The sequence below is a fragment of the Diospyros lotus genome, chromosome 12 (genome assembly GCF_014633365.1).
Source record: "Diospyros lotus cultivar Yz01 chromosome 12, ASM1463336v1, whole genome shotgun sequence".
Lineage (NCBI taxonomy): Eukaryota > Viridiplantae > Streptophyta > Magnoliopsida > Ericales > Ebenaceae > Diospyros > Diospyros lotus.
In genome coordinates this window covers 34010466-34034335 of record NC_068349.1, presented here as the reverse complement: position 1 = coordinate 34034335, position 23870 = coordinate 34010466, and the positions used below count along the sequence as shown (strand labels likewise).

At 32.7% G+C, this 23870-nt stretch overlaps 1 protein-coding gene and 1 pseudogene across 1 annotated transcript; both read right to left on the bottom strand.

The window, feature by feature from the left end:
* Window positions 1–6707: 6707 nt before the first annotated feature.
* Window positions 6708–10187, bottom strand: LOC127814144 (zinc finger CCCH domain-containing protein 48-like; annotated as a pseudogene).
* Window positions 10188–11280: 1093 nt separating this feature from the next.
* LOC127814145 (zinc finger CCCH domain-containing protein 48-like) lies at window positions 11281–15046 on the bottom strand. Its single transcript, XM_052355426.1, has 9 exons — window positions 13900–15046; window positions 13702–13797; window positions 13500–13589; window positions 13307–13408; window positions 12753–12899; window positions 12541–12660; window positions 12378–12437; window positions 11960–12057; window positions 11281–11840 (listed from the first exon to the last, which is right to left on the bottom strand). Exons 1-9 carry the CDS (start codon window positions 14332–14334, stop codon window positions 11678–11680), a joined length of 1311 nt encoding a protein of 436 aa, XP_052211386.1. The 5' UTR covers window positions 14335–15046; the 3' UTR covers window positions 11281–11677.
* Between the last annotated feature and the right edge of the window lie 8824 nt (window positions 15047–23870).

The window sequence follows — 23870 nt, the reverse complement described above, 5'->3', positions numbered from 1 at the left end:
TGTGCAAGGGCGGATTTAAAGATGAGTTGCCCTGGTTGAAACCCAGGGCAGCCCACAAGAAAATAAAAAAATTGAAGGTAAAATTCAATTCAAATCCAATTCAGCCCAACCCACCCCAAGTTGCTGGATCCGCCCCTAGTTATGTGGTTATTTGGCATCATCAGGAGTCTTCAAATCTTTAGTCCAACTTTGCACTGAGCTCGGGAGTGGGGAGTGGTTGGGTGACAACGTGCAACCTTCTAGTGCCATCGATTCGAAGTTCTTATGATTACTCTTACAAGAAATGTTAATTTCACTGGCATTGCTTCTCAATAGTCATGTTGTCGAGAAATAGGTCAACCCTATTTTTTGCTCTTATAATATCCCCAAAGACCTTAGCAAGTTGTACAACAAACATGACACTAATGAGATTGAAACCCTTATTTTTAAAATTATTATTTTTTTGTATATAATAATTTTTATATCCACATTATTTTATGTTTCTTAAAAATATGTAAAATATATTATTGACATATATACTATATACAAATTAAAAGGTAGTATTTCTATGCATTTTAAGATACATGTCCTTTTTCCAAATTAAGATAAATATGACTTTTCAATGTAAAGCATTTGACATTGGAACACAGAGAGACTAATTGGTGATGAATTATCCTTCAAATTATGATAATTAATAATGAGACTTTACATATGTGATTTAACTTGTGGATTTGAGTTGCTTGCTCATTATTTATCTACTAATTATATACACCATTTATCTACTAGTATTTTAGGTTGGAAACAATACCTAACTAATTCATTACATTCTTTTGTTTATTGTTCTAAGAATTGAATTAGACCAGTTGATCGGACTAGTTAGATAGGGAGTCGGTTAGAAAATTGGTTCAATTTTTATAAAAAAAAAATACAATAATAATTTGAGATGTTTAAAAGAATTTGACGTCTATTGTTTGAATACGAGTGATCATTTTGTTAATAATTTTGGTTTAATTTTTTTATTTATAATTTAAATTTTGATCATGAGTTTTTATTTTATTTTTATCATAAATTTGTGTTAATATTGTTGTATAAATGTTTTCTAATAGGAGGATAATTAAATAAAAAAATGCATTATTTTTAAAATCTTTATATTACAATTTTAAATAATTATTTTATTTTATAAAAATGCATCCCCATTTAACCATTTACACTAGTTCGACCACTAAACCATCAACATTTTCCCTTTATGGTTCCATATATCGTTCGATTTTTTAAACATTGCTTGGATATATGTACCTTCTCTCTTTCTTGTTGATTCAATTCTTGAAAGCCAAAATATGTCTCTAAATTTAGATAGGGTTGTAAAGCATTCAAATTAATATTAGTACGGTCTATCGACAACTAAACTACGAAACTATTTGTAAACAACAATTCTAATTGAATTAACTCTTTTATACTTATTTATATCCCTTAATTATATATATTAAATTTTTTTTAAAAGACTTTTATTTCCATCCAACTTAAATTTAAGAAATTATGTAATATTAACCTTGGACACTAAATGATTGTGGCAATAATATAATTTTGTGAGTAATACAGTCACATTACTTTTAGAAAATCGTTACATTTTGGTGGGACCAAAATATTAAACTTATGCTTTTATTTTTGTTCGTTATGAAGATATAAATGGAAGGTGACATGCCATTTCTTATTCCTATTGCCCGTACTAAACCTAAAGCACCAAGAGTAAGATACGTGATATTTTTTTTATTTAAAGAAGACCAAGACAACCTCGAAACAGAAAAGAGAATGTCATAATATCAATTCGATTAAATCGAACTTTCCCTATCTCTTAGCTGCGTGAACTCTTCTTCTTTTATTATCTTTCCGGTTAGAGGGAAAGAGAGAAAAGTTTTCTAATGCCATACTTATACCTACCATTATTGGTGACAATACCCAAAACTCATACCACACAAGAGAGCACCTATGCTCCTTTAAATGCATTCCCAAAAGCCACTTACAATTTACAATTTAATTTGCCTCTGCCATGCATAGAATTTCCATTAATGGTAATGCAACTCATTAATAATCAGATTTTAAAATAAAGAAAAATACACTTAACACTAGAAGCATTGTAATATTAAGGATCCTTACTTGGAAGCATTAGTTAAATGTGACTAATTATGCATTTATGGGATAAACAAAAAAAACCCGTAGACCTCTCTAATAAATTATAGATGTGGGATTAGATTGTAATAAACTCTCCCCTCATTGCTAGCTTTCTCCTCGGTTAGAAATTTCATATCTCAAATTAAAATATATTTTTAGCATGATCTTATAAGATATATTTCTCGTAACACTACGAATTTCACTTAAGAGTGTAAGTTGAAAGTGACTTTAAAATTCATATTTGTAAGGTTAAGTACTATGCATATTCAAGATTTTTTTTAGTAAATTATCGATGCAATATTTCACGGTTATAATTAGTTAGAGATACAATTATCAAAGTGACACCCATTCATGAAAACTACAAAGTAATCGAAAGCAACACCACCATGAGCAAGCAAGAAAGCAAGCATTTATAGAAAGTAGTTTACTTTGAAGAAAAGAGCCCAATCAACACCATGAGCAAGCAAGCAAGCAATCAAGCAAGCATGCATAAAAGTGTTTTACCTTGAAGAAAAGAGCGCCTTTTGGGGGAGTAGCTGTTGGTTTCCTTTTCCTCCACAGCTAAGTCTTTGTTTGTGTAGTTTGGAAATGGAGAGATGATGCAACTACAATGTGTACTGTTCATACTGTGTATGCTTATGTCAGTGGATGGTGAGAGGATGAAGCAATGCCTATGCCTTGCTTTGAAGGGATGGCAACCCCTTTATTAATGCAACCCTTCCAAGTAAGCTTTGTAGTGCCCACAATCACCACCAAACTCACGAAATATATATACTCTCACACATTTATAATTCCATCATATATATATATTTATATATGTATGTTTATATGATGGAATAAACGATCGATCATTACGTGTTGTCTCAAAAATTGGCTTGGAATCTATATTTCAAAATTGACTCTTCGTGAATTACCCCTATAAAAGAATAAAGCAAGATTAGATCTCCTTTTGCCCTCACAGAATTGCCCCAGCGGTTAGTTTGGGTAGGTGGGCTAGTTTGGGTACCCAAGTTCAAATCCTCTCCCAGCGCAACCACTGGTAGATTAGACTTGAATTAAACTCCTTGTTACGAAAAGGGACACTGTGGCGAGGCGTCCGCAAGGGAACGTCATCCCAAGATTAGATTCCCTGCTATGGTCTCAAACACTCAAATTAGTAATGGAACATAAAAAGAGACTCAACTCATTCTAAATTAAGATATAAGAGCGTGACTTGAATTAATCTTTTCAATTTTGGATTTGGGCCTGGCTTAAGGGGATGACAAGTGTTATCCCCATATGGGTTTGAATTTCAAGCATGTGGCAAGGTTGGATTAGCTTTTTTGAGGGGGTATTTTAGTAATTTTGTTATACGACATCAATACGCGCACACACACATATATAACATACATATATATATGTTTATCGGTAAATTAATCATACATTTTTTGAATTTTAGGTATTTGGACCGGATATTTTTGAACTTTATATTTTACCAAATAAATTTCTATTTTTTTTTTTGAAATTAGTCACAAGACCTTTTCCGTTATTATTAACGTCAAGTATTGAATGTAAACACTCAAAACTTTAGGCTTTTGACCAAAAATTTCCTAAACTTTAGGTCTTAAGACAACTCCTCTTAACTTTTTTTTTTTTTTTTTTCAAACTGGTTCTTGAACTTTTTTGAAATAGGTAGGACATCCCCTCATAAAAAACAATGTCACTTAAACAAAAAATTAATAGAAATTAAGGATAATTTTAAATTAAATTAATTTAATTAGCATCATTTCTTTATGAAGGAATTGTCTTGGCCATTTTTAGAAAGTTCATGAATCAAATTTAGTGAAAATTAAAATTCAATGGATATCTAGGCCCAAAGCTCATCCGGCATATGATCAATTAATATTTAACTTTATTAGTAATAAAAGATGTATTGTGACTACTTCAAAAAAGCTCAAAGACTTACTTAGCAAAATATAAAGTTTAAACAGGGGCAGATCTACACTTGAGCTGCAGCTCACAATTAAAATTAATTTTATATTAAAAAATTAAATTTATTATATTAAAAAAACTTTTAATATAAAAAATTATTTTTTTAATGTAAAAAATAATAAATTAGTCTTAAAAAAAATTACAGCTCACCCCAAAATTTGTGATGTATAATTTTACATGTTAAAAAAAAATTTCAGCCTCCCCCTACATAAATTTCTGGATCCGCCCCTGAGTTCAAAGAATATTTGGAATAAAAACTTAAAGTTTATAAAGTATATCGTCAATTTCTTTTTCAATTTCGTTGTTGTGGAAGTTAAAAAAAGAGGAGGGGAAATGAGAGAGGGTATTTTGTAAATTTTTAACAATTTAAGGGTGATAAAATAATGATATGGGAAAATTGGAACAAAATTTCTATGGTAAAAGTAATTGTTATAAATTGACTAATTTTTCATATATATGCTTTTTATTTGTAAGTTAAAGATTAGGGATACTGAGTTATCTAATATTACAATAGATATATAAAATACATATTCTTATGAATATAATGTTAATATCAAAATTTGTATATTATGTATATTTCTTATGATATTTATTTTTATTTTTAATTCAACAACAAAAGATTTTATTTTTAATTAAAATAAAAATAAATATAAATGCAAAAATAAGAAAACAAATTTGAAATAATACTACATTAATCTAATGTTTGATAACCATTTTGAGTATTTCGAGATCGATTAAGATTTAAGGTTCTATAGTTAAACCTTATTCCTTATATGATTCTTGGAGAGATTTTCGGAGATATCTATTTGTGCTTTTAGTTCCAGGAATATCTCATGAGAGACTCTTTTGGAAGACCTTATAAGTCTCCTAGAGCTTCTTTAGTAGGAGTCTGAGACTCTCCTTAGAACCTTTTTGCCGACAAAGTCTCTTGGGGTCTTTCTATGCTAGACTTTATACTTTATTTTTAGCTTTTGAACTTGTCGCTTTCATGATTGGGTTAATATGTATTCATTAGGTGATTTTGCTCCAAGTCTTTACTCAAGATTTTGCTATAGGGTTCCCATTGAATTTATTTGACTAGATCTTAGTTGTCCACGTACACATAAGAATAATTATAATTTTTGCAAGAAAAAGACACAAGCTGTTTTATTTAGGTGGTCACAAAATTAGGATGTGAATTTCATGATTGAGACACCATGACTATATATAGTGAGAAATCACACACACATACATATAGAATTATTTAAAGAAGACAACGCTTTTGTTTTATATCAACCTATACAACTGCAAGTATTAGAGTTGTAGAAAATGTTATTTGTATGTTATGTTTTCATGTTCTGATACTCACATAATTATAAGTATTTTTTTAAGGAATTGAAGGCATTTCTTTATAAATTATCAATTATTTTTCAAAAATTATAAGGATTTTTGTTGTACGTAAAAAGTGTATAATTTTTAAAAATTAGAAAAAAATTTACTTTTTAAAGTGTTCATAATTTTCAAAAAGTAGTTAATAGTTTCACAAAAAAGTGTTGTTAATTAATTGAAAAAATACCTATAATTTTATAAATATTAAATATAATATTAAAACTCTATATACAAATTACATTACGATATTCTTATTTATGTATCATTCAATGAAATGGTCATGAAAACAAGGACAAATTAATATAATCATCTAATTTAAATGAAGGTAGAAGGCTTTCCATAAACAAACTTAGAAGTGTATGGCTAGTCATTAGTTAATGAGCTTAATTTGGCATAAGATTATGTCTCGATTTTATTCCATGTCTATAATCTATTTAAAAGGTCTTGGGTTTTAGTTGAGGACACATGATTTTCCAATTTAAGAATATGGTCTCAAACTGAGTTTTTGAAGTAGATGAGTTGAAATGGGCTCATTAAGGTGCAAGCAATCCTCGAAAAATTCTGAAAAATAGAAAAAACATGATTGGACGTCTTAAATTAGGGGTGTGAAAAATTTTGGAAAAATAAATTTTTTGTTAAGCCCTAATAGGTAAACAAATCAAGACCTAAAATCTAAAAAAATATAATTTATTGTCGTGCAAAACGGGGCCTTTTAGGAGTTCTATTTTTCTAAAAGAAAAAAAGTCTTGGAAAAAAATCTGTAAAAATATGTTTTTTACTTATAAATTTTTTTAAAATAAATGTATAAAATCTAAAAAATTATAAAAGTCTAGAGATGGGCAATAAGAGAGGTCAAAATGGCTGCCAGTGCATCCTCTGAAACTCTTTTAAAATTGCTACAAGGACCTCTTCAAGGGGTAGATCGGTTATTTTAACTATGCCCAAAGTTTTTGGAAAAATAGATAAAACACAGGAAAGAAAGAATGTATACATCAATGATATGCCTTCCAAGTTTTGGAAAATTTAAGAATCTCTTGATGGAAGAGGCAGGCTGCTGTTGTACCCCTCAGCAGATCACTAGCACCAAGCCCAACTAGCCCTCAATGGCATTTGAGTCAGTTCGCAGGCTTCTTTCCCACACTCTCCCAGCCAACTAAAAGTTTTATTTCCTCACAAGAATAATGGTTAATCAACTTCTCGATTTTATTGCATTCAACAAATAAACTTTGGTACAGACTCAACTTCATTCATTCAACAAATTAATTCTCCTCCAGCAGAACAGCATATTTAGACACCTTAGTAGGGTGAATCAACGAATGAAACAATAAAAATACATTAATTACACTTTCTAAAACATAAGAATGGCTGGCTCACGATGATGATGACGATGTCTGCTTCTCTTCAACTCTGCATCAAATTTCCACACTGTTATTTGGCCAGTTGCATCCCCCGTGAAGAAGAGGCCTGTGCCTGCACTTCTCTTTTCGCAAACAGCTTACCCCTTTCAGCGAACCTAAAACCAATTTCATTTTCATAAAATCAAATCACTTGGGTTGGTTGGTCAATTGTTTGTGCTGTAACCAAAAAGTTGACATTTGGAGACGTGTGTATCATCTATTTCATACTTACGTTGGCAAGTCATACAACCGGACATAGTTGTCGTGGCATGAGCAGAGCAGAATAGGTTTGGCCTCAGCATCATTAAGCCCACAAAGGCCAAGAACACCCTGAAACATCAGACAGATTGGAATTTTACCGTCTTATTTAGTTCAACTGCGAGCTTTTGGCCACTATGTTCAGATGATGAGCCAAAATGCTTCTTGAACAAAAGAAAATGACCACGATTTAGTTCAACTGTGAGTTATTGGCGGCCACTATGTTTGGATGAGCTAAAATGCTTCAAACTAATAGAGAACATAAAAGATAAAGGAGAGAAAAGAAGCAAAAAAGAACAAATATCCACATGTTAAGTGCATGCAGAAAAATGCAATACAGGGGATGGATGTAGCTATCTAGTGCAAAAAATTCATTCACAATAGTCATTACATGTTCTTCTTCATGAGTGTAGACCATCTCTATGTCCCCAGCTTCGGTGGAACCCCAAGCCTGCACAGAAAAACACAATCAGAACAGAGGAAAATGGTATATAATACAAATAGGGGCTGCTATTCTGAACTAAAAGCAGAAACAAAAAGTAAAACCTTTAGGTTTCCATCCAAAGAACAGGACAGCAAATACTTGTCCCAGCAAAGAACAGACATAACGGCACTTATATGTCCTTGTAGTGTTTGGACACAGAGCAAGGTATTCAGGTCCCACACCTAAAACCCATGGAAGCCAAGACATATGAGCAGTCAACCTAAATGATAGGCCAAAACAGATCAATTGAAGATTAGAACGCCAATCAACTTACTCTTATTGTGTTGTCCATTGAACCGGAGTAGATCTTGTTTGCTCCAATAGCAAGACAAATAACAACACGACTATGACCCTTCATTGACGTGATTAATTCAGGGGGTTCATTTTCGGACCTAAATTTCCAGGCCAATATAGTGCTATCCTATGGTAAAAAGGCAAAAAACAGAAAAAAAAAAAAAAAAAAAGAACTTCAGAACTTACAAATTATGATATTACAACAGAACGAAAAAGAAGATTAGTGAGAAGATTGCCTGGCAAATCTAAGACTAACTTTAAGCATGCATCTTAATTTTTTAAAAGAGAAAAAGAAGTAGAAAAGATAGAAGGAAAAAGACAAAACACCATTAAAAGAGAACATATGTTTATCAACAATATGGAAGCATACATATGCATCAAAAACCAATCATAGTGGGCTCCTTATATTTTTTCTAATGAGTACTCAATGGAGACTTGCGAAACTACATATCCGAAATAACTGACAAATCCATGAAGTATATACCTGTGTCGCAGCAAAAAGCATATCATCCGTGGTGGCTAAAGCACGAACTAGTCCAATTGGTCCGAGAAGCGTCAGTTCATTGCCCGTCTGTGTGTTCCACACCTGCAACACCCACAAAAAAATTAACAAATTTGGACCACCACATTAGGAAATAAAATTTACAATAGTGCATTCAGGCGAAAATGTAAAGTACCTTAACAGCATCCTCTTCCATGCCCACAAATACCCATGGACCCTCACTGATCAGCGACCCAACTTCACCCGGAAGATCAACCACTTGAACGCACTGTGCATTTTCCATGCATAGAAATGATAAGACATGTAAATTTATATATTGCAGGGAAAGCAAGATTTATCAATAAGAAGAGGCCAGTGCAAATGGAGGTAATTATACTGACCTGACCAGTATTGCAGTCCCGTACTCGTACGGTTTTGTCCTTACAACCCGTGTAAAGTGTGTAGGAGACAGAAGGAAGTGCAATCCCTTTAACAGCCTATATATTGCGCCCAAAATTAATGTTATTCACATACTGCAAGTAAAAGAAAATCCAGGAACAACTGTTCAATTTCAAACAATCACCTTGCTGTGCCCCTCTAGCTTCGTGAACATTGAAAACCCATTGCCACAGGACCACGAGTGCAAGTATTTGCAGTCCTCGCCACGCACGCACTTTCCAGAAAGCCAGTGTCGGCAAACTTCGTCTTCAACTCTTTCAGCACCATTACTATGTTTAGGTCCATCCTCTCCACCAGACAACACGGATGAATTCTTGACAGTACTGCTGTTGTCGGGAGTCCTCTTCCAGGTTCTTGACTTGTGGGCTTGGAATTGTTTAGGTCGCGGTGAGGCCGCTGATCCTGATTCTGCGTGCAAGAACTTACACGGGTGTCCACTGCACCTCCCCTCAAGCCAAAAGGCACAAATAACGTTCGCTCCTCCTCCTCTGGATTGCCGCCGATGAAAACCTGACCCCTGCCTCCTCTCTGAAACTCTTGCCGCTGCGGTAGCCATGTTATATGCACAGAGAGATATTTAATTAATTAATGACGTGAACAATCGCTCTGTAGTCTCTTTCATCAAGAAAACCGTCCAAATTCCAAATCCAAGAATCCGATCAAGACCAAAATCTCTGGATCTCCTATTCCCCATAACACCACTGAGCCTTCGGATTTCTCGATTGCAAGCCGAAGACAGTGAACGAACCTGGGATTTCCATGCCCTGAATACAAAATTCCAAAATTTCCAAACCCCAAAGGGCGAATACGGACAACTCAAAAATATGGAACCGACTACGGTCGCCGTAGCCTTCTTGACAGCTTCTTCATGGATTACGGTACGAGAAAACCCTAAACTATCAGTCCATAGCCATCTTGACGATTGCGGTAAAAGAAAACCCTCAACCATCAATACTGATAAAGAAAGATCGGTCGCAGATGGGAGATATGCAAACCTGAAGTCCAGATTGAAGGCCTTCCTTCGACAATGGTCGTCGGTCGCTCGATTCTTGAATCTTTACCGATTGATCCGTTCAGAATGACAGCAAAACAAACACTGATCGACGCAGCCCTCCCTCCTCTGTCTCTATACAGCTTCGAAATCCATATCCAAATCCAAAACGAGATCAAAATCCAGATTCGAATTCAAAATCCGAATCCTAATCCCAATCCCTGCCTCCCATGTCGTTTAGTTTAGTTGGGGGTATTTTCTTGTTATTTCAGTCTTGCCCAAAATTGTGCTTTATTTGCTTTTGCAGCCCTCGCTTATCAATTGTAATGCAATTTTAGCCTTTGTTAGTTTGTTTAGTCTATTTTCGATCTCCTTATTTTTTTTGTTAAATAAAGAAAGAAAAGAAAGGAAATGGGTTTTATTTTTTGGTATTCAATCACGATCTCTATTTTACCTTAAATTCTAATTGCGTTGATTCGCGTCTTGATGATATTTGAAAGAATATCATACTTGTGTCTTTTTCTTGCGAAAATTAAGACAGCTTGTGTCTTCTTCTTGCGAAAATTATAATTATTCTTATATGCTTGTGAACTAAGATCTAGTCAAATAAATTTAATAAGAGACTTAGAACAAAATGTTGAGAAAAAAACTTAGAGAAAGACTAACGAAAATAAATTTGGAGCAAAAATACCTAATGAATACATACTAACTCAATCACGAAAACTCACAAATGACAAGCCCAAAAGCATAAGAATAGAGTCTCGCACAAAAATAAGAGACTTTCTCAGCAAAGGGATCTTCGGGAATGTCTCAATATACCATTCACTTGTATTGATCAAACATGAAATTCAATATATCAATGTAAATATATTACATCAGATTGCTCAGCGTGCGAATAACATTTTGGAAATAACCAAAGCCCTATAGGTATGATTATGCTATTGTACATAGTCAAGTAAGATTAAGATCAAACACCATCAAAACTTGACGAATAATTCAAAATCCAACAATACCAAAGAAGAGGGTTAATCATGCCAATACTATTACTCTCATATCCATACGCATCTCTAAATAAATTCACGCAAATCTTATAATCAACACAATTAAATCATGCAATAATCAAACCTTGCGATTGTCCCTTTCTACTACCACAAACAAATTAGCATATTAGGGCTTTTTGAATTTTTTTTTTTTTTTTTGGGACACACATTCTTCCCTAAACTATCACTTGTCTTTTGACGCGAATGCTACCATTTGTGATGTAAGGACCCGGTTACTCAACAAGTCATAAGCTTAGAGTGCTTTGCATACTCATATTTCAAGTCACCGTTTGACGTGAAAGTTGGCACGGGTGTCATGTCTAACCCCCAGTTACTGAGCAACAGGAAACATTGGAGTAGATAAAGTCTCATTTCTTTTTATTTTTTTCTTTCCATTTCTTTTTGCCCTTTTTTTACTTAAACTTTGTTTAGAACTAACTTCCAGGGATAATTAACAAGACAAGCATCACACAATTCAATCATGCATAATCACAAAATTCACGCAAATTTCTTACCAAGGCATGCACTTCAATAACCATAATAATCAAGCACTTTCAACCCCCCTACATAAGATATTGCTACATCTTGAAATCATCAAGCAAGAACAGTGTCGTTCAATTGAATTGACCATGCATCATAACATAAGCATTAAAATATTCAAAATTAATACCGCACAATATCCAATCTCAACGAGCAATATATCTACACAGAAGGTTGAGCTTCCAATCTCCATGAACGAATGAGGTTGAGTTTACAGCACACAGAATGGTTGGCTGGCTGGCTGGCTCATGATGAAGACGACGACGTCTTCTTCTTCGACTCTGCATCCAATTTCCACACTGTTATTTGGCCCGTTGCATCCCCGGTGAAGAAGAGGCCTGTGCCTGCTGGGCCAATCTGAATTGCCCGCACTTCTCGTTTTGCAAACAGCTTGCCCCTTTCAGCGAACCTAAAACCCATTTCATTTTCATAAAATCAAATCACTTGGTTGGTTGGTTAATTGTTTGTGCTGTAAAAAAAAAAAGAGGAGACATTTGGAGACGTGTGTATCATCTGTTTCATACTTACGTTGGCAAGTCATACAACCGGACATAGTTGTCGTGGCATGAGCAGAGCAGAATAGGTTTGCCCTCAGCATCATTAAGCCCACAAAGGCCAAGAACACCCTGAAACATCAGACCGATTGGAATTTTACAATCTTATTTAGTTCAACTGCGAGCTTTTGGCCTCTAAGTTTGGACGATGAACCAAAATGCTTCTTGAACAAAAGAAAATGCCCACGATTCAGTTCAAGTGTGAGCTTTTGGCGGCCACTACGTTTGGATGAGCTAAAATTCTTTGAACTAATAGAGAACATAAAAGACAAAAGGAGAGAAAAGAAGCAAAAAAGAACAAATTTTAACTTATTAAATGCATGCAGAGAAATGCAATACAGGGGATGGATGTAGCTAGCTAGTGCAAAAAATTCATTCACAATAGTCATTACATGTTCTTCTTCATGAGTGTAGATCATCTCCATGTCCCCAGCTTCGGTGGAACCCCAAGCCTGCTCAGAAAAACACAATCAGAACAGAGGAAAATGGTATATAATACCAATAGGGGCTGCTATTCTGAACTAAAAGCAGAAACAAAACAAAAAAAAACCCAACCTTTATGCTTCCATCCAAAGAACAGGACAGCAAATACTTGTCCCAGCAAAGAACAGACATAACGGCACCTGTATGTCCTTGTAGTGTTTGGACACACAGCAAGGTATTCAGGTCCCACACCTGAAACCCATGGAAGCCAAGACATATGAGCGGTCAACCTAAATGATAGGCCAAAACAGATCAATTGAAGATTAGAACGCCAAGCAACTTACTCTTATTGTGTTGTCCATCGAACCGGAGTAGATCTTGTTTGCTCCAATAAAAAGACAAATAACAACACCACTGTGACCCTTCAGTGACGCGAGTAATTCAGGGGGTTCATTTTCGAATCTAAATTTCCAGGCCAATATGGTGCCATCCTATGGTAAAAAGAAAAAAAACAGGAAAAAAAAAAACTTCAGAACATACAAATTATGATATTACAACAGAAGGAAAAAGAAGATTAGTGAGAAGATTGCCTGGCAAATCTAAGGCTAACTTCAAGCATGCATCTTAATTTTTTAAAAGAGAAAAGAAGTAAAAATGTAAGGAAAAAGACAAAACACCGTTACCTACATGCAAATACACTCAAGAAAAGACCACACATTGTTAGCTAGCTACATAAGGAGACTCAATTTTCAAAAGAGAACATATGTTTATCAACAATATGGAAGCATACATATGCATCAAAAACCAATCATAGTGGGCTCTTTATATTTTTTCTAATGAGTATTCAATGGAGAATTGCGAAACTACGAAACAACTAACAAATCCATGAAGTATATACCTGTGTTGCAGCGAAAAGTGTATCATCCGTGGTGGCCAAAGCACGAACTAGTCCAACTGGTCCGAGAAGCGTCAGTTCATTGCCCGTCTGTGTGTTCCACACCTGCAACACCCACAAAAAAATTAAAAAATTTTGACCACCACATTAGGAAATAAAATTAACAATCGTGCATTCAGGCCAAAATGTAAAGTACCTTAACAGCATCTTCCGTGCCCACAAATACCCATGGACCCTCACTGATCAGCGACCCAACTTCACCCGGAAGATCAACCACTTGAACGCACTGTGCATTTTCCATGCGTAGAATTGATACAACACGTCAATTTATATATTGCAGGGAAATCAAGATTTATCAATAAGAAGAGGCCAGTGCAAATGGAGGTAATTATACTGACCTGACCAGTATTGCAGTCCCATACTCGTACGGTTTTGTCCTTACAACCCGTGTAAAGTTTGTAGGAGCCAGAAGGAAGTGCAATCCCTTTAACAGCCTATGTATTGTGCCCAAAATTAATGTTATTCACATACTGCAAGTAAAAGAAAATGCAGGAACCAAACAATCCAGGAACAACTGTTCAATTTCAAACAATCACCTTGCTGTGCCCCTCTAGCTTCGTGAACATTGAAAACCCATTGCCACAGGACCACGAGTGCAAGTATTTGCAGTGCTCGCCACGCACGCACTTTCCAGAAAGCCAGTGCCGGCAAACTTCGTCTTCAACTCTTTCAGTATCATTAATATGTTTAGGTCCATCCTCTCCACCAGACAACACGGATGAATTCTTGACAGTACTGCTGTTGCCGGGAGTCCTCTTCCAGGTTCTTGACTTGTGGGCTTGGAATTGTTTAGGTCGCGGTGAGGCCGCTGATCCTGATTCTGCGTGCAAGAACTTACACGGGTGTCGACTGCACCTCCCCTCAAGCCAAAATGCACAAATAACGTTCGCTCCTCCTCCTCCTCTGGATTGCCGCCGATGAAAACCTGACCCCTGCCTCCTCTCTGAAACTCTTGCCGCTGCGGTAGCCATGCTATATGCACAGAGAGATATTTAATTAATTAATGACGTGTAAAGTCTGTAGCCAACAGCGTCCGTCTTTCATCAAGAAAACCGTCCAAATTCCAAATCCAAGAAACCGATCAAGACCAAAATCTCTGGATCTCCTATCCCCATAACACCACTGAGCCTTCGGATTTCTCGATTGCAAGCCGAAGACAGTGAACGAACCCGGGATTTCCATGCCCTGAATACAAAATTCCAAAATTTCCAATCCCCAAAGGGCGAATACGGACAACTCAAAAACACGGAACCGACTACGGTCGCCGTAGCCGTCAAGACTACGGTCGCCGTAGCCTTCTTGACGGCTTCTTCATGGATTGCGGTACGAGAAAACCCTAAACTATCAGTCCATAGCCACCTTGACGATTGCGGTAAAAGAAAACCCTCAACCATCAATGCTGATAAAGAAAGATCGGTCGCAGATGGGAGATATGCAAACCTGAAGTCGAGATTAAAGGCCTTCCTTCGAAAATGGTCGCCGGTCGCTCGATTCTTGAATCTTTACCGATTGATCCGTTCAGAATGACAGCAAAACAAACACTGATCGACGCAGCCCTCCCTCCTCTGTCTCTATATAGCTTCGAAATCCATATCCAAATCCGAAACGTAATCAAAATCCAGATTCGAATTCAAAACCCCAAAGCTAATCCCTATCCAATCTCAATCTCTTTCTCTCTCTCTCTCTCTCTCTCTCTCTCTCCCTCTTGTATATATAGGTTCCCATGGCGTTTAGTTTAGTTTAGTTTGGTTGGGGTTATTTTGTTGTTATTTCAGTCTTGCCCAAAATTGTGCTTTATTTGCTTTTACAGCTCTCACTTATCAATTGTAATGCAAATTTAGCCTTAATTTGTTTGTTTAGTCTATTTTCCAATCTCCTTATTTTTTGTTAAATAAAGGAAGAAAAGAAAAGAATATTTTTAAATAGAAAATAAAGAAAATAAATATCTTGATTTCTTGTATTCAACTACAATCTTTATCTTACCTTATATTTTAATTGCGTTGATTCACATCTTGTTTATACTTAAAAAAATATTTTCTTTAATATCAGTATTTCTATCTTTTCATTATCAATAATTTCGGAATCTCTTATAAAGATTCTCCAATAAAATATTCGGTCTTGCTTCATGAAAAACAAAATTTATTATTTGTTTTCATTGCCGGTAGATTTTTTTTTGTGTGTGCGTGCGCCAATACGTTTAACCCCCCCCCAAAAGTCATTTAAAAGCTTTCACAAGTCAATGCATAACCAAATGATCCAAACGATCCATTAAATACAACAAACATATTATTTTTATACTCAAATTTGGTATTTTTTATGATACTCGTGCGTTGATATATTATATTGTCTATCATATTAATATAAATGTATAAGATTTAATAAAGAATATTAATCAAATAAGGTTGTTAAAATCGAGATTTTAAATGAGATCGAAAGAGAGTTCATAAAATCAAATCGTAAACTTAAATCGTAAAATTATAAGATTTTAAAAATAATTAGAAATACATTTTCCATTTTTTATTTGTACCGATGAAAAAAAAAGGAAAGAATTAGCAAAAATTATTTATATTGAACATTTATCTTTTAATTTTGTGGAAAAAAACGGTTTGATAATAATATATTTGATATTTTTAAAATTATAACTATTTTTTCAATTAATTAATATCAACTTTTGGTAATACTGTTAACTATAAAGAAGTGTTATAAGTATATTTATAAAATTATAGAGTTTTAAGAATTTTTCTATTTTTTTATTATTATATACTTTTTACGTACTACAAAAATGTTTATATTTTTTTAAAAATAGTTGATAATTTATAAATAAGTGTTGTCAATACCTTAAAGAAATACTTATAATTATGTGAGTGCCAAAACATGAAAATGTCACATATAAATAATATTTTCTCCTACTCTAATTCTTGTAAATGTAGAAGTGGATATCAAACAAAAATGTTGTTTTCTCTAAAAGATTCTATATGTTCATGTGTGTGGTTTCTCACTATATATATTCATGGTGTTTCAATAATAAAATTCACATCTTAATTTTGTGACCACTTAAATGAGACAACTTGTGTCTTTTTCTTGTGAAAATTATAATTATTCTTATGTGTTTGTGGACTAAGATCTAGTCAAATAAATTTAATAGGAGACCCAAATTAATGTTGAGAAAAACTCAAAGGGAGACTAGTGGAAAAAGATTTGGTGCAAAAGGACCCACTACAAAAAAATTGATTTTTAACGACGATTTTTTTGCGATGGCTTTTAAAATCGTTGCAAAAAATAGAATTTTGCGGCGGTTGCAAAATACTATTTTAGCGGCCATTTTTTTAACATTTTGTAGCGGTTTTTAAAAACCGTTGTAAAATTCATTAAAACGTTCAATTTTGTGGTGGTTTTCAAATAACCGTCGCTAATTTTAGAAAATAATTAAATAATTAAAAAATAAAATTGAATTTAGAGGCGATTTTTGAGAAATCGCCGCTAAATTAAAAAATAATTAAATAAATAAAAATTAAAATAAAAATACATTTGTGACGGTTTTGAAAAACTGCTGCAAAATTCATGAAAAATTTAATTTAGCGGCGGTTTTCTAAAACAACTGCTAAATTAAAAAAAAATTAAATAATTTATAATTAAAATTAAATTAACATTTGTGGTAGGTTTTAGAAATCGCCGCAAAATTCATTAAAAATTTAATTTAGAGGTGGTTTTTCAAAATCGTCGCTAAATTAAAAATAAATTAAATAATTTATAATTAAAATTAAATTAACATTTGCAGCGTTTTTCAAAAATCGCTGCAAAATTCATTAAAAATTTTAATTTAGCGGCAGTTTTTATCCGCCGCTAAATTTAAAAATAATTAAATAATTCAAAATTAAAATTAAAATTAAATTGAATTAAATTAATAAAAAGCAATATAAAATCTTAAAAAGAAATTAAAAATTTAATTTAAATTAATTGCAAAATCTTTATATATAAAAAAGTAGGATAGTCTTGAAAAAAGAAATTTTCTCCAAAAACTTCCATTAATTAATGATTTGCAATTAACACTTATTGTATTAATAATTTACATTTTGTAATTTGCATTAATAATTTAAAATTTTCAATTGCTTTGAAATAATAAGTAGTAATAAAATTTTTCCCCAAAACTTAAATTAATGATTTGCATTTAGTACTTATTGCTTTAATAATTTACATTTTGTAATTTGCATATTTATATATATAAAAGTAGGATAGTCTTGAAAAAAGAAATTTCCCCCCTAAATTTGCATTAATGATTTGTAATTAATACTTATTGTATTAATAATTTATATTTTGTAAATCGCATTAATAATTTAAAATTTTCAATTGCTTTGAAATAATAAGTAGTAATAAAATTTCCCCCAAAACTTGTATTAATGATTTGCATTTTGTACTTATTGCATTAATAATTTACATTTTGTAATTTGCATATTTATATATATAAAAGTAGGATAGTTTTAAAAAAAGAAATTTCCTCCCAAAACTTGCATTAATTAATGATTTGCAATTAACACTTATTGTATTAATAATTTATATTTTGTAATTTGCATTAATAATTTAAAATTTTCAATTGCTTTGAAATAATAAGTAGTAATAAAATTTTTCCCCAAAACTTGCATTAATGATTTGCATTTAGTACTTATTGCATTAATAATTTATATTTTGTAATTTACATATTTATATATATAAAAGTAGGATAGTCTTGAAAAAAGAAATTTTCCTCAAAAACTTGTATTAATGATTTACAATTAATACTTATTGCATTAATAATTTGCATTTTGTACTTTGCATTAATAATTTAAATCATTCAATTGCTTTGAAATAATAAGTAGTAATAAAATTTTCCCTCAAAACGTGTATTAATGATTTGCGTTTAATACTTATTGCATTAATAATTTATATTTTGTAATTTGCATTAATAATTTAAATATTTCAATTGTTTTGAAATAATATGTACTAATTATTGTAAAATTAATAATAAATTTTAAATATACGATTTTTTTAATGCTAATTGTTTTGTCTTAAATTTGCATGAGTTTTATGAGAAATATTAATAGAGAACTTAAACTATTAATTAAGTCATAAAAAATTATCCATTTATTTAAAATATTATTTTTATATCTTTATTCTATGTATATTTATATAATATTAAAATATGATAGTCAAATAAAGTATTTTGCCAAGTGTCAATCAATGGTAAATTTTTTCCCTCAAAAACTTGTATTAAATCAAAGGTAGTGATTAATTAATTATTAATTACTTTAATAATTATATTATAGTCTTGAAAATGTGATGTCTTAACAAATTCATAAAAAATTATTTAAGGTTGTCAAATGTTAGGGTTTTTCAATGCTAATTAATATTTAAGGTATCATATTTTTAAAACTATGGAAGAAATCAAAATTATTTTTTTTAAAATTTTGTTATTATTGAAAAAACTTATTCTTACTCATATTTAAGAGTTTTAATTTATATTTATAATTATAATATAATAAATAAAAAATAACGAACATTTTTAAGTGAAAATATTTATTTATAAATAAATATAATATAATAAAAAAAATTATAAGTATTTTCTCAAGTGACCTATTTAATATGTTAATTATTTTTTAATACATTGAATGACAGTATATTGAATTAAAAGTGTTCTCCATTAGTATATTGAATAGTGAATAATTAAGTAAACTTAAATTTTTTCAACATGATTAAAGATTAAAAAAAATTATAATTATCAATTCTGTTAAAATTATTTAAAATAATAAATTTATTTTTTTATTTTAAAATAAAACTCTCCCATATATCACATGGGTTCACCACTAGTTAATTAAAAATTTAATTTAAAAAATTAAAATAAAAATAAATTTAACAAAATTTTAATAATTTTAAAAAATATATATATATTTTTTATTTTTAATCAATTAATTTAGTTAATTTAATTTATTTTTAATTTATTCCTTTACTCTTTTAAAAAATAATAAATTAATTAATGTTTTTTAATTTATATTAAAAAATATAAAATATAATTCTGGAAAATAGTGGTTGTTTTGATATATAATTTATATATGCGGTTACATGACAAGAGGGCTTGGCAGATCAAACGGTCGTGCGCATGCACGTGTACAGTGGAGGTTGTGGGTTCGAAACTAGGGAAAGAGATTTCCAGACTCGGCACGTGGTGCGCGGACATGCAGCCACGTGACTGCGCGGGCACGGACGGGTCCAAGCGAGCGGGTGGGCGGGTCAGCGTGGGAGAAATTAAAATTTTTAATTTTGTTTTAATTTCAGCGACAGTTTTAGAAATCGTCGCTAAAATTAAAATTTTTAATTTTGTTTTTATTTTTGCGGCGGTTGAAAAACCGCAGCTAAAATTAAAATTTTTAATTTTTTTTATAATTTTCATGGTGATTTTTCACCCGCCGCTATATATTTTATAAACCGCCGCTAAATCACTAATTTTGCGATGGTTTTAAAATCGCTGCAAAAAATATGATTAGCGGCTATTATTCCAGCGATTGGTCAAAATCGCCGCTAAATGCTCCGCAACGGCTCAAAACCGCCGCTAAATGCAAAAAAAACTTCGCTAAATGCCATTTTTTTGTAATGACCTAATGAGTATATACTAACTGAATCATGAATGCCCACAGATGACAAGCCCAGAAACATAAGAATAAAGTCTTGCACAAAAACACTCCAAGAGACCCTCTTGGCAAAGGGGTCCTTAGGAGCATCTCAACATACTCCTACCAAAGGAGATCTATGAAGGTTAAAAGGTCTTCCAGAAAAGTCTCTCGTGAGACATTCACAGAACCAAAAGCACAAAACAGATGTCTTTGAAAATCTCTCTAGAAATCATGCAATAAATAAGGTTTATCTCTAAAAGTTTAAATCCTAATCAATTTTAGAATACTCGGAATGATTATCAAACATTAGATTAATGTAGTATTCTTTCTAATTTGTTTTCTTATTTTTGCATTTATTTTTATTTTAATTAAAAATAAAAATAAATATCATAAGAAATATACACAATATACAAATTTTGATATTAACATTATAATCATAATAATATGTACTTTATATATCTACACTACAACAATTTTGAGATTAAGAGGCCTTTAAAAACACCACAACATGTAATTTATTAGGGCATTTTAGCTATTAGGGCACTAATAAAAGTGTCACGTGTAATTGTGCTCCCAAAACTTATTGAGACACTTATAAATGCTATATAAATCTATCAAGATATCCCTCTTAGTTTTACATGTAGCGATATTTAAAAATATCTCAAAAATAACTGTAAATTTAAACATATAATGACATTTAAAAATGTCTTAAAAACAAATGTGGTTCTTATTGTCTTGAGGCCGCAAGACCTTTCCTTTCCGCATGATTCTTACGGCAAATCCTTCTCTCCGCGCGTGACCACGTGGCGCCCCATGAAATGGCCAAATGGCAGGCTGAAAAATAACTCTACCGTGCTCGCTTCCCCATTGGCTCGAAGTTTGGACCTTTCATTCCTCATGCACATGTGTGACCACCTGGTCCGCAAGACCACCTGGTCTGTAATTGCGCCTATATTAATTTTATAGTAAATCGACTCTATTAGGATATTTCATCAAAGTGTCTCATTATAATTATTTTATTAGGGCACTTAAAAAATTCTACTCTATTAGATTTTTCTATTAGGGCACTTTATGAAAATGTCTCATTAAAATTATTTTATTAGGGCATTTCAAAAATTCTATCCTATTAAATTTTTCTGTTAGGGCACTTTATCAAAATGCCTCATAAGAATTATTTTATTAAGACACTTCAAAAATTCTATCTTATTAGATTTTTCTATCAGGGCACTGCATCTCTGCGTCTCATTAGAATTATTTTATTGAGGCACTTCTTTAAATTGTGTATTAAAATAATATTATATAGGGCACTTTTTAAAAAATGTCATAAAAAAAATGTCTCAATAAGTGTTTTTTGTTGTAGTGCTACTCTGATGTTGATAAAATAAACTTAGTATCCATAATTTTTAGTTTACAAATAAAAAGTATATATATGTGAAATTAATCAATTGATAACAATTACTTTTACTATGCAAATTTTGTCCCAATTTTCTTGTACCATTATTTTATTACCCTTAAATTGTTAAAAATTTACAAAATACCCTCTCTCCCTTCCCTTCCCTCCCCCCCCCCCCCCCTTAACTCCCACGGCAATGAAATTGAAAAATAAATTGAGGGTATATTTTATAAACTTTAAGTTTATCCCAAACATTCTTTGAACTTTATATTTTGCCAAGTGTTTGAAATTTCTTGAATTAGTCACCAATCATAAAGGTCCCAAATATACTTAGCGAAAAATAAAGTTCCTTAATTAAAGATGGGAAAATTTTTGAAAGAATAAATTTTGGTCAAGTCCTGACAAGTGGAAAAACCAAGACCTAAAACCTAAAAAATCCGGTTTATTGCCAATGCAGGAGATTTTTAATAGTCTTTTTGTTAAAAAAAAATAACTTAGAGCAAAAAAATTTGTGAAAATATGTTCTTCACTTATAAAAAAGTGTATAATAAGTATGTGAAATCTCAAAAATTATAAAAATCTAGAGAGGGACAATAAGAGAGGTCAAAGTGGCTGCTTGAGCAAGCCTTTGAAACTCTTTTTAATTGTTCCAACGGCCTATTCCCGAGGTTGTTCGGCCATTTCAGTGACTCTCCAAATTGTTTAGCAAAATTGAAAAACACAAAAAAAAAAAAATAAAATGAGAGAATGTATTCAATCACGATCTATGTTGTACCTTAAATAATTTTTGTATGATTTTTTATTTATTTTCTTTTTTTCTATAAATGAGAATTTTATTGAACGGAAAAAAGATGGTACAACAATTAAGCTATCGCATGCTCCGAGCAAAAACAAAAGATAAGAAAAAAACTACCAACGTGAAGAGTCTACAAGGGCACTACAACAAAAACTAGGCCATACCCAGATCCTCACAAAGAAACAATTAATTAGACTTAACCACAAAACACCATGAACCCATCAACCAAAATGAAAAGAGTCATTCCTCACAACAAATAAAAAAAAAATTACTAGAGGATGCCGCCAAATAGCCACAATTGCTTTCAAGAAGACAGGGCTGTCATATTTTCATCTAGCTAAGCATTATTATGCTTTCGACACGAATGCCAATATTTAATGATCAAAACACCTAGTTACTCCCCTAAAAATAGAATAGAGAGCACATAGGTCACACACATAATACCTTTCTAAGCATTACTTGGCTTTCAGCATAAATGTCAACATTGTAATACCCCATGTTTAGATAAGGTTGCCACGTAATTTTAATAAGTTTAGAATATCGAAAAATTGGTTTGATAATAGTTATAAGTACTGAATCGACTGCAGGGAGTACCTCAGAGTGAAATTGCCTAAGAAAAATTATATGGTTTCTACGAGCGTATCGAGATAAGATTTATGGTATCGAAAGAAATCAGATCAGGAACAATTTTTGGTACAACTAAAATACAACTGCTATTTAGACTGTAAAACCGAATCGTTGTAGGAGACTCCCGAAAAATCAACGGAATCCTAGAAGGGCTCCGGTTTTGCGTAATGAGCAACCCTTCAGTGATTTCTGGATGAAACCACAACTCGGTGAGGACACTGGGGCGAAATCATCTTTTTAACTAAGTTTCAAAATTATTAATTTTATGTTTTCTGTATTAAAATGTAATTTAATTCAGTGTTTGAGAATATTATTGCAATTAGAGAATTATTCTAGTGAGATTAAGAAGAAAATTGAGGTTTATACGTATTTTTCTTTAATAATAAATTAGTATAATATATAATTATATATATATATGCGTGTAGTGGCACGCAATGGCCACGCCCCCTGCAACTTCAAATCCCATGCCATACTCTGCAGAGCCATGGCAGCAAGTGAAGTGATTCTCACGCTAAGAGGGTTTTGCACGCAAGGAAGTATGGGCAAAAGTGGTGAGTGGAGGGTGGAATTCGGCTATAAAAGGGGAGGAGATGTGGGCAAATGGAAGCAAGGAGAAATGGCAGCGAGCGTGGGTGAGCAAGGCAGAGAGAGAGAGAGGAGATCATGAGGGAGAGGTCAGCTGAGGCAATGGGGCGCGGAGTGGCAAAGCAAACCGCCACAGCAAGCGGCCATAGCCGCGAGCTCCCAAGGTTGCGGGCGGCCATGGATGCACGAGCAGCAACCAGCCGAGAGTCAAAGACCGAAGGCGGCCGTGATCAGCTACCGGCGAAGCTGTGTAGGCAACGGGGGCGACGGGGGAGGCGCGTGGTGGCGCTGGCAAGCGGCGGCCACTGGCAGGAGGGCCGGGTGCTGGCAGCAGCAAGCGCTGTGTGCGCGGAGGGTGCTGGTTCGGTAATGGAGAAAGGAAGAAAAATAAGAAGAAGAAGAAGAAATGAGAGGAAGAAGAAGAGAAGAGAAGGAAGAAGAAGAAGAAGAAGAATGAGGAGGAAG